The 12,542-nt window shown below is 43.7% G+C and overlaps 1 protein-coding gene across 1 annotated transcript in view; it reads left to right on the plus strand.

Annotated features, from left to right (window-relative positions):
* mmp11a (matrix metallopeptidase 11a) overlaps positions 1-12,542 on the plus strand; it is a 41,895-nt gene that overhangs the window by 10,747 nt on the left and 18,606 nt on the right. The window contains exon 2 of the mRNA XM_041788275.1: positions 11,105-11,331. Coding sequence (XP_041644209.1) covers positions 11,105-11,331 — 227 coding nt within the window. The remainder of the gene's footprint in view (positions 1-11,104; positions 11,332-12,542) is intronic.

Genomic DNA, 12,542 nt, shown 5'->3' on the forward strand with positions numbered 1-12,542 from the left:
GAGACGGACGATAACGAGGGATTTGTAGATGAAAAATCTCCGTTCTGTCACTGTAAATCCTCTCTGACTGTAAGCAATCCTTTGTCCTGTTGCTTTTTCCCAATGAGAGCACACCCTTTCAATTAAGCCTTATCTGTGTCCAGCTGTAAACACTCACTCATGAAATACTTCCCATCATCTCCATCACTCCAGTTTAGTTTATACAGTCTTACTGAGGATGGCCAAACCAGTCAAGCAGACTGAAGGTCTGCTGCATGTTGGCTGTCTCTGCTGTCACAGCCCCGTCTGTCCATCCACCAGACAGTCGTTCTAGGACCCCTGACTCTGTAACGCTGTTGCATCACATTCAGACAGTCACTGAGCTCTGACCGTGCTTCTGCAGACTCTGATATGACTGGGTAAATCTGTGGAACAAGCTTAAAGTCTGATTCTGTTCCCCTCAGGTGGAGCCAGGCTAGCTGCTTTCCTGTCTGTGTGTTAAACCAAATTAGCTGTGTGTTAGCATTACCCTCACGCTGAGCATAAAAACATCAGAGAGTCGTATCAGTCTTCTCATCTCACTCTTGTCAAGGAAGTGAATAAATGCATTTCCTCAAATGATTTAAGAGAGGATTTTCCTCATGACTGCAAGGCAAACATGTAAATCAGTTAACAAGGTGTAACAGCTGCCGTGCTCTTATATTTTATTAGCCAACATGACGCTTCAAGGAACGATATTCAATCTCAGATATGTGATTAGAGCTGCTGATTTATCTGAGAAATTACAGCCACAGAGGAGACGGTTTCAGACCTGCAAAGCTGAGGAACCTGCAATGATGTAAGGAAAAATCTTAAAACTCTTTAAAATAGTTTAAAACAGAAAAAGTGGAGGTGATAGTCTGTTGAGCAGTCTGCTCTCATGTTCTCGTGTATTTTAGTCCTGACAGGAGACTCTGATGTTTGGGAGCGAAAACAGAAAACCTTCGGGGAGGATCACTCCATCACTTTCTGCTGAGACTGCAAGAATTCAACACGGCGCTCCCAGAGAGCCTGAAGGCATCGCGGCTTCTTCTTCATGGGAACATGTGATGAAGACGTGTGCGGTGGAGGGGACTACATGTATGGACAAATCTTCACTGCAGCGTTACGGCGATGACAAGATCTGCGGCGTACGGAGATCTGACAGAGGAATTCAGAGGAACATGTCTGTGCAGGGAGCGGCAGCGGTCTACCTCCCAACAGCAGCTTCTTCATCATCACCTTCATCATCAGCATCATCTTCATCAGCAGAAGGCTGACAACAAACCTACAGCACCGCTGACACAGCAGCATCTTCATCATCTTCATCAGCCTCATCATCTTCATCAGCAGCATCATCATCTTCATCAGCAGAAGGCTGACAACAAACCTACAGCACTGCCGACATCATCATCTTCATCAGCATCATCATCTTCATCAGCATCATCACCTTCATCATCAGCATCATCTTCATCAGCAGAAGGCTGACAACAAACCTACAGCACCGCTGACACAGCAGCATCTTCATCATCATCATCTTCATCATCTTCATCAGCAAGAAGGCTGACAACAAACATACAGTACCGCCAACACAGCAGCATCTTCATCTTCATCATCTTCATCAGCATCATCATCTTCATCAGCATTATCATCTTCATCAGCAGAAGGCTGACAACAAACCTACAGCACTGCCGACATCATCATCTTCATCAGCATCATCATCTTCATCATCTTCATTATCTTCATCAGCAGAAGGCTGACAACAAACCTACAGCACTGCCGACATCATCATCTTCATCATCATCATCATCTTCATCAGCAGCAGTATTGCAGACAGCTGCATCTACATCTTCATCATCATCTTCATCATCGTCATCGTCTTCATCATCATCTTTATCGTCAGCATCTCCATCATCATCATCTTCATCATTACCTTCTCATCATCATCTTCATCATCAGCATCTTCACCATGCTTTATCATCAGCGTCTTCATCATCATCATCTTCATCAGCAGCAGGCTGACAACAAACTTACAGCACTGCTGACACAGCAGCATCTTCATCATCATCATCCACATTTTCATCATCATCAGCATCAGTTTTCCATGTTTCCTCTGACCACAGAACAGTTTTCCATGTTTCCTCTGACCACAGAACAGTTTTCCATGTTTCCTCAGTCCATGTTAAATGAGCTTTGGTCCAGAGAAGACGCCGCTGTTTCTGGATCCTGTTCACATATGGCTTCTTCTCTCCATCATCCAGCTTTAACTGTCATTGGTGGATGGCACGGCCAACTGTGTTGACAATGATTTCTGGGATGTTCCTGAGCCCATGCAGTGATTTCACTACAGAATCATGCCTGTTTTTAATGCAGTGGCCCCTGAGGGCCCCTTCAGCCTTGTCCCTCGCTCTCAGAGGTTTCTCCAGCTTCTCTGGATCTGTTGATGATATTATGGACTGTAGGTGGAGGGAGATTCAGAGTCTTCACTATATGACATTGAGGAATATTTTGCTGAAATTGTTCTACAGTTTTTAGACTCAGTTTTTTTACAGACTGGTGAACCTCTGCCCCTCTAAAATGCTCCTTTTATACCGAGTCATGTGACTGACCTGACCTCAGTACATTTGAAGGTTTAGTGGATGGAGTTTGGAGCCTTTATCTGCATGACCTCGTACTCAAACACTGTAGCAGTCAGGCTCAGGTCTCCGGCATTCCTGGTATTTCATCTGATTTTCTTCCATTTTATTGAGGCTGTTTCTTCCACTCCCCTGCGTTTTCAAGGGTATATTACATTTTTGACATTCTCCAGTTCTTTTAATTCCACTCTTTATTTATTCCAGAGATATTTTCATGTGAAACTATAAAACCCTGACTGTGGATGTAGCTAAAGTTCCTGTAGAGTCTTTGCTGCTGCAGCCAGAGTTTGGTTGCCTTTGCTTCGTGTCATCCTCCTTTCTGCTACTGAATATGTTCATTATTTTGAACTTTTCCTATAAATAAGAGTGTAAAGCAGGTGTCCTTACATCCCTGTTCAGTGTATGAAGACCCTCTTATTTCTCTTATTTTCAGTCTCAGTAGAGTAATGTTGAAAGTGATTAAAAGCCGCCAGATTGAGCATCAGGAAGTCGGCTTTTATTGGCTAAAAGCGGCTCAGTTAAACTGATTTAAACCTGCTGGATGTTCTAGATGTTTCTGCCGTTCTTGTTTGGGTTTGACCTTGAACTCTGAAGCCAAGCCTGTCAGGAATCAGAAACATTCAGGGTTTTAGTCGCTCTGCGGGGTCAGACGGGTCAAACAATTCATTTGACACACGGCGGGGCGTACGTGGGGTCGGGGGGGTTAAGCCTTTTAAACACACGTTTTTGGTTTGGGTCTCTGAAACGACAGAGGCGGCTCCCCGTGCACCCACACTTACAATTAGCCAGAGTTTTACGGCCCTGAAAGCTGACACTCCCTCTCGCTCACCTCAATCATTGGGATCAGGCGGTGGCGGGGTCTAAACGGTCTCATTTGGCTCGTGACCCGGTGACTCAGAGTTCAAATCCAAGTCCTGGAACAAACCCTGCAGAGGAGCAGAAAGGAAACAATCAGTTGTTTACTGAAAAACCTAAAATGACCCGTGTTTACATCCTGAAACAAACTCACAGAGCAGAGCAGGCCGCTGCTACGGCAGCCCCAAGGGAACACAAGGCTGCCAATCCACCTTAAATCACCTGGCTTTAATCCTTTCATTTAGAGGCTGTGGTTTTTAAACTTTCTGCTAAATTTTAGACTGATTTTGTTTCATTTGTCTGGATTCTGAGGATGTAAGCCATGCTTCTGTTATGTTGAATTAAATGAGCTCAGATAAATAAATCTCATGCATGTATAGAGGTTTAGTTGGACTGACAGAGGCGATTTGTTATCCTGAGAGGACAGTGAATACTGATAACTCAAGTCCCGTTGAGATAAAGGCCAGATTCTCATATTTGATGTAGTACCATGTGCTTTATTGTAACCCTGCAGAAATGTGTCTCCGGTCTTCGTTAGTTCCACCTTTTCTAGTGATCTGGACCATGCGGCTCAGCTTTCAGATCTTCATTCAGTCCCATTTTAGCTCCAGTAGATCGGCAACATTTGGCTGGTATGTGTGCTGGTCTCTTACTCCAGTTGTTTAATAATAATATATTATTATTATTTTATAAAATCAGAAACCTGCTCACTGTCCCGTTTAAAACATAGTCCCACTGTCAGACATGAGTGTTCCTGAGTGGAGAGAGGATCGTCTACGTTCAGTCAAACAAACACCAACAGTGATAAAAGGATTCTGAAAACCGTTGTTCACATACTAGATCCTTCTCTCTGAACCAGCGCATTCATAAACCACATCACTGGTATGTGTGCAGTACTTAGAGTCCAAATTTGACTGGCAAATCAATCATGCAAAGCTCCCATCTGAACCCTTTGGGCCCGGTTAGAAAGTGACAGGACCAATCAGCGACGAGGGGCAGTGCTTTCAGGTGCGGTGGAGTCGTGAAATAAGCAAGCAGCGAGAAGAAGCCGGCGCAATCATGGTGGAAGAGGTTAGCGTGGATGCTGCTAAAGCGCCGGTTTTATCAGAACTTGACGACATTTCTTGGTTAAAAGAAGAACAAAGAACAGCAGTGAGTTGTTTTCTTTTCAAAAACCACAAAAGTCGAGTACTGACATGTCTGCCATGAAACATGCCAGTCGCCATGTTTCGTGTTATGCAGTTCTCTATGGAGTTCACTCCTCGGTAGCGGCTACGTCACGTGTTTTGTTGCTCTGATTGGCCCGCAAAGATGAGACCGACAGAACGCTCATCCAATCACCCTCTGATTTTTTTTTTCTAAGGCTCTGCCCTTTCCCAAACACCAAATCCATCTGGTGTGTCAGTGTTCAAATTAGTGTTGAAATTATCAATTCATGCTATTTTTAACCAAGTTAACCGTATTTTCCTCCCATTTTTCCCACTACTTTAGACAACTTCAACAATTTTTCTCCTTTTTTTGTTTGTGTTTTTAGCATTTTTGCCACTTATCACTACTTTGACTCATTTTCGCCACTTTTTTTGGAACTTTCTGCCACATTAAACATTTGTTGCTACCTTTTTGCCACCTTTTGCCCAATTTTGCTAGTGTTTGGCCATTTTTTGACATTACTTTTAACCCCTTTTTACCACCTTTTAGCAACTATCACCCTTTTTTTGCTACTTTTCTGTCTCATGATCTATTTTACCACCTTTTTGACACTTTCAACCCATTTATGCCACCTTTTTGCTAGTTTTTGCCTTTGTTTGACCACCTTTTCTGCCCAGTTCTGCCCTTTTTATCACTTTTAACCTGTTTTTACTAGCTTTTAACAACATTTAATCCTTTTAGGCCACTTGTAACCCATTTTTGCCACTATTTTGAAAATCAACAAGTTTTTGCCAATTTCAACCCAGTGTTTTGGCCACTTTTTGTTTTTTTTTACCAATTTTCGTCCATTTCTGACTTTGTTTTGCAACTTTTTCCCCAATTTTGCCATGCTTTTTCATCACTTTTAAACCATTTTTTATGCCACCTTTTTTGCCACTTTTGCCTTTGTTTGACCACTTTTTTGCCCAATTTTGCCCTTTATATCACTTTTAACCCATTTTTACTGCCTTTTAACAGCATTTGATCCTTGTAGGCCACGTGTAACCCATTTTTGCCACTATTTTGACACTTTCAACAAGTTTTTGCCAATTTCAACCCAGTGTTTCGGACACTTTTTGCCAATTTTCACCCATTCCTGACTTTGTGTTGCAACTGTTTGCCCAATTTTGCCACTTGTTTTCATAACTTTTAACTCATTTTTGCCACCTTTTGCCACTTTTTGCCCAATTTTGCCATCTCCATGATCCCCCAGTTGGCTGGCCCCAGAAAGCTCTCCCCTTGGCCACCTTGACTGTAACATTTTTTAAAAAGTCTATTTTGTATCGATTTAAATATGGTGTGCCTTGAGATTCTGGCTTAACCTTAGGTGTGCCTTGGGTGAAAAAGGTTTAAAAACCACTGTTGTAATGCATTCTATCATATCATATTTATCATATCGTGTTGAACCGTGTCATGTTGAAACGAATAATTTCGTATCAGATCGAGTCCTCTGGTACATCGTCTCATGAATACGCACAGCTGACATGGAATCTTTTTCTTTTTTGTTTTGTGAATTTTAAACAGGGTTATGGAAAATACACAAAGCGCTGTAGTACCATTGCCAGAAGTGTAGTTGGCGCTATGAAAAAACGCGCTCATGCTCTCATCCTCTTCCTCTCAGGGAGGTCAGGTGTGACTCTTTGAGGGATTTTCTCTTCACATTTCCACCAATGTCCACTCTGACTCAGGATGAACACCACCCTGCCCTTTCTCTAACCTCGTCACTTTCACCTCACAGATGGAGAGAAGCACCTGGAGGTAAATCTTCAGCATTTCTCTCCAGGTAGGTCTGTTTCCACGGTTACGGGGCTATATACTGCCAGTGCTGTGCTCATGGTTATCAACCCTGGTCTTTATAGACCACATCAGAGTACGGTGTAGACCTGCCCTCTTTGTAGAGTGTCTGAGATAACTTTGGTGATAATTGGTGTTATACAAACAAAGATTGATATTAAGATTACCAAAAACGACAAGTACACTCCTGCAAACATGGTAATTCCTTTCTCTCTCCCTCTGCAGCATTTAGTTCAAACTGTAGATCTGAGGTGTTTGATAAAACTGTGGTACTTTTCAGTATGAATTATAAATGAACAGAGATTGTGATCTCAGAAAGTCCTAAAGCACGTTGAAAAGCAGCTTCATCATAACAACACTAAGAAGCATTTAAAGACAGACCGTCAGACCAGGGCAGAAACGGCCCCCCTGATGTGAGTAAGTGCTCTGTGCAACAACATAAGCAGCTAATCTCCACTAAACAAAGTCAACCAGCAGGCTGGGGGGGGGGGGGTTGTTTGCTCAGGGATCCAGACCCATCAGTCACCGTGTTTCTGCAGTCTGGAGCACATTCCTCCAGTCCTGCTGCGTTTTGTTCTCCTTTAACAGCGACACAGAGAGAGTCCTGCAGAGCAGAGAGAGAGGCCGGCTGCTTAAACATCATCATCATCATCATCATGGTGACTTCACTGTCATCACTGAAGGATCTATGCTGGATCAAGGCTGAGTTTCTGAGGCACTGTTTTCACGGATGAAAACCCCAGGATGACTTCTGTTGACTTTCTGTTTATTTGCACTCTCTTTGAGCTGAATGCTAAATACATCTTTGTACTTTTGTTTCACACCAAAATTAAACAAAAAAGGACTTTTCTTGTGCTTCTTTGGAGTACTTACCTCTGATTTTTCCAACAGTTAAAAACCAGAGAAATCTTTCATTTTTCCAGGCCCTGTCTTGTTGTCATGTTTACTGATGCTGTAGAAACTGTGAATGCTGACTCTTTAGACTTTGTGCATGTCCGCTGCATAATGGCTGTGTCGTGGTTTCATTTTCATTTCTCTAGCATGTTAAAGTTCTTTAAGGCCGCACTGAATCCATCCAAGCTGCTCAGCTCCACATCTTAACCTCCTGAAGCTTGCTGTATTTCAGCCACCCTTAACTAAAGCCCACAAGGAGAAACTATTGCCATAAGAAATGTATGAAGACTCATTTTTAACCAGTTCAATTTACTGATGGGGCTGCACGGTGGCGCAGGGGTTAGCACTGTTGCCTCACAGCCAGAAGGTCCCTGGTTCGCTTCCTGGTCAGGGCCTTTCTGTGCAGAGTTTGCATGTTCTCCCCGTGCAAGTGTGGGTTCTCTCCGGGTACTCCGGCTTCCTCCCACCACCAAAAACATGTTCATTAGATTAGGTTAATTGGTGACTCTAAGGTGTGAGTGTGAGTGTGTGCATGCACACTCTATATGTCAGCCCTGTGATTGACTGACAACCAGTCCAGGATGTACCCCGCCTCTCGCCCAATGACAGCTGGGACAGGCTCCAGCCCCCCGCAACCCCCAACAGGATAAGCAGTATAGAAAATGGATAATTTACTGATAAAAGCTGTGCTATAATGGATGGAGTTCTGGATGGTTAGTGCATGGCCACCATGTTCCAATGTCGGCAAGGAGGAGGTGGAGTGATGTCTGGGCTGGATCATAGGAAGTGAGGTGTTAGGCCTCTTTAAGGTGTCAGATTGACCTCCGCTAAATGTGTGGAGTTCCTAACTGCCCATTTCCTGCCATGGTATAAAAAGAAGAACAGTGCCTTCTGGAGTAAAATCATGCAAGACGGCATACCAACCCATGCTGGTCCCACTGAGGCTTGGCTGCGCTGGGAGGTTATTCTGGCTTTCTCAAAAGAAACACAGAAACTCTACATGGACGTACAAGTTCACTGGATGAGAGAGTTGTCAGGCTATGCCAAAGAATGTGGAACTGGATCTGTAGAGATTGTTTTGATAGAAATAGCTTTGATTTGAGGAAAATGACGACTTTTTTCCGTTTCCAGTCCTTTAGAAACTACTGAGTGTTTTCAGACTCTGTTTTACAGAATAGAGGTGAAAAATCCTGTTGACTGCCAGTTATAAAGACTATTTAGGAAAAACATTACCAAAACAGTAAATGCATAATAATCTGGAACACAGTGTAGACTATGAACAATATTGTCCTTCCCTATATCTCATTTGACATCGTATAAATCTATCTAAATGAGTTTAGTACTAAGGCATAGCTGCCAGCCAAATGACAGGAAGGCCCGTGACGGTGGCGCGCTGAGGCTGTGGGAGGATTCTTTAGGATGTGCTGATAAAGCTGATAAATCATTGCTGCATCTCTGGCGTCTCTTCCAGTGCTTGTTTTGAGCTGCAAGAGGAACAGCGACGTAGTTTATGGATGTCAGGAGATGACCGTGTGACGCAGGGCTGTAAATGTGGTTTATTTTACAGTAGGAGTCGATGAGGAGGTGCAGACCGTCGCCTCCTCCTCTCTGTAATTTGCTCCAGTGGAAATGAGCAGAGCCATTTCCTCCGGATATAATGGGACACCCGGGGATCGTGTGTGTTAAACTGGGACAAACTGCACAGCCCAGTGACCTGATTACGAATGTGTGCTGCTATGAACCTCAGAGTAAAAAAATCTGCTCAAAATGATGCTGATTCAGGAGAGTCACACTAAGATTACATGTCTAGATCCTGGTTTATGTCCCTTTATTTCTATAGTCTGGGTTCCTCCTTGTGTTTGCATGCACAGCTAAGCTGAGCTATGGCTCTAGCCCCATCAGGACTACTGTCTTAGTCCAAGTCTATGTGCAAGGAGGGAGAATGATTCATTGATGAAAGTATATCTGCCTCTACTGTATATGTGCCATCTTTCTGCTCAATACTACAGACTTCTGCAAACATGAGCAACCTACAGCTCCATACATTTCATATGCTCTTCAAACTTAGAGTGATAGTTGGAGACCCTTCTATATATGTGGCTCAGTAACAAGGCAATCTGATGTAAGATTTCAAAATAAAAGCCTTCTCAAATATGCCATATTCATTGTGCATCTGCCTAATGTGAAAATAACTGCTCACTTTAAATGGAAATATTACCTATATTTTAAAATAGGTTAAAAAAAATCCATATGGCAAGATAACACTGATATGCTTGTCAACAAAGATGTTACAGAATCAACAAACTGGGTAACGTAGCCGTGCCTCACACCAAAACAAGCTAGAGGTGGTGGTCACACCACTAACATGGATCAGTGTCTATCTGTCACCAGTAAGGCTAGCCATAAATAAACTAGAACATTTCAGATTTCTTTAAACACCAGACAATCAAGAGTTGGACATGAATCATTAAAGCTGTGCAATAAACAAGGTAAAACACTGTAGTAACACTATCCATACACAACAACAGGCTAATGAGCAGTTAGCAACAACAGCTTGGTTCACCAGGCTAGTCGCTTATTTTTTTACCATTTTTAACCCATTTTTCACGTCACCTGCAATTATTCTTTTTTTTCCACTCAAGTTCTCTCAGTTTCTTCGACTTTTTTTCTTGCATCTTGATGTCTGACGTTACTTTCCAAATAGTTAAATTCAGTGTTCCAACATACATTGTTATCTTTACCAAATAAAGGGTATTACATTTTAAAGATTAGGGGTTTACATCTTGAAAAATGTTTAATTGCATTACAGCATTAATAAATAACATGAAGCTCAGCATTAGTTCATGCAGGACATAGGGTCATACAGCCAGCTCTGATTGGCTGATGGCCAGCTGATCCTAATTATTGCCTCCTAGCTCCCACAGCCAATCACAGCTCTTTCTCTCAACATAGCAGTGTATTTGAATATGACTTACATCTCATTAATCCCTGCTGCAATAATGTTGATGCACTACGCTGCTGTTGGCAAAGCTCAACCTCCTCCACCCCAGCTTCCTCTTTTATAGACTAAAGCTTCACCTCCTCCACCCCAGCCTCCTCCTTTATAGACTAAAGCTTCTCCTCCTCCACCCCAGCCCCCTCCTTTATAGACTAAAGCTTCCCCTCCTCCACCCCAGCCTCCTCCTTTATAGACCAAAGCTTCCCCTCCTCCACCCCAGCCTCCTCCTTTATAGACCAAAGCTTCACCTCCTCCACCCCAGCCTCCTCCTTTATAGCATAAAGCTTCACCTCCTTCACCCCAACCTCCTCCTTTTTAGACCAAAGCTTCCCCTACTCCACCCCAGCCCCCTCCTTTATAGACCAAAGCTTCCCCTCCTCCACCCCAACCTCCTCCTTAACAGACTAAAGCTTCACCTCCTCCACCCCAGCCTCCTCCTTTATAGATTAAAGCTTCACCTCCTCCACCCCAGCCTCCTCCTTCATAGACTAAAGCTTCACCTAGGGGCAGGACCTTCTCCACCGAGTAAAACTGTGGATCCATTTTGCACTAAAATGGTAAAATGTATGATGAGAGAGTTCTTGACTGCAGTTATTTTTTGTCTCTGGCACACAGTGGTTCTTGAATATTCTACAGTGATATTAAGAGTCCCCCAGCTAAGACCATGAATCCCAGTAATAAAGGGACGATGAATTATGTATATTAATATCTCTGAGTCCAATGATCCTCATTGTTGTTGCAGGTGTCTGAGAAGTACTCAGAGCTGAAGAAGAGAGCGAGGCCTCCTCATCCTCAGGATTTAGTCAAACATGTGAGTTTACCCACAAACACGTCCAACACCTGGAACCGGCCTCGCTGTGGCGTACCGGACTACCCCGCCCAGAGGGAGGTTCTTTATCGAGGACAACACCGCCAGAGGCGCTTCGTCCTGTACGGAGGGCGTTTGGAGAAGACCGACCTCACCTACAGGTACACGCCTTCACTCAGAGAGATTCTTGAACTCGGACACCTTTTTCACTCTGTAAGTCTCTCTGGACCTGAGAGGGAAAGACAGAAACCTGACACTGCAACTTTAAGAGAGATCATGGAAGTAAAGTTCATGGACAGAGTCTTTTTCAGGCCAGATCTGCACAGGGTTTAGACACATCTAGATGAAAAATACCGTCTCCTAAAGACTTAAGTCATAGATTTATAACTCTGAAAACACTAGTGCTGACTTTCTTTCATCTTAGAAGTCTTTTGGTCCTCTGCTGCCTCTGAGTCTGAGTCTGCGGGGGTCGTTTTCATCGTGGTCGCTCTTCATCACTACGCTTTATTAAACCAGAGAGAGGAGGGGGCAGGGGTCTTTAAATAGCAGCGCTGACCACAGACTAATAACAGTCTGCTCAACCCCACCAGTGAAAACTCCCACATTTAAACCGGGCAGAGTGATGTGGTGAACCAGAGCTTCAACTCTATGAGCCAACGAGGCCACCGTACCTTTAAATCACTCAAATATGAGCCTATCAGTCCCTCTGTCTACTTCTTCTTTAAATCTGTTTACATGTGGAGCTTTGTAAGCCAGTTCTGGTGTGACACCTGAAGCAATGCTGAGTCAGCACAGAGCAGCGATGGTTTCATGGCAGTGATGAAGGGGAAAAGGAGCTCAGAGGGGACTGAGAGACCGTAAAGGAATGAGCTTGTTACAGCTTTAGTCTCAACACACGCGGGGTACACGCTACGAGATAGTGGAGCTCCACTTCTACCTCCTGTTGGCTGCAGCGGGTGCACAGTCTGTCCTCTTCTGGGAGCCATCTTTGTCGATGCCGTCCTGTCTCGATGGCGAGGTTGTGCTCTCAGCAGTCTCTCTGGAGGTCAGGGCTTTGTTGTGGAGCGTGCCGGGCTGGCTTTATTTTAGATGAGAACAGGGCCGCCCACAGAAGCAGCTAGACCCCAGAGAAAAACAAGAATGGCCCCCCAGTTATGATTTCTATATTATATATCAGTGCATGTGTGTTGGTCAGTGCTAGCATGCTAACAGTTCCCTCATGTTGGAGCTGGAAAGTGTCAAGCTAATATTGGGTTCTGTTTTACTGATTTATTTTTGGTACTTTTTCCATCCATTATTGACATATTTTTCAACTTTTCACACAATTTTTGGAACTTTTTGCTTTCTATCCCATTTTCACCATTTATTTTCC

This window comes from Cheilinus undulatus, linkage group 5, assembly GCF_018320785.1.
Source record: "Cheilinus undulatus linkage group 5, ASM1832078v1, whole genome shotgun sequence".
NCBI classification, from domain to species: domain Eukaryota; kingdom Metazoa; phylum Chordata; class Actinopteri; order Labriformes; family Labridae; genus Cheilinus; species Cheilinus undulatus.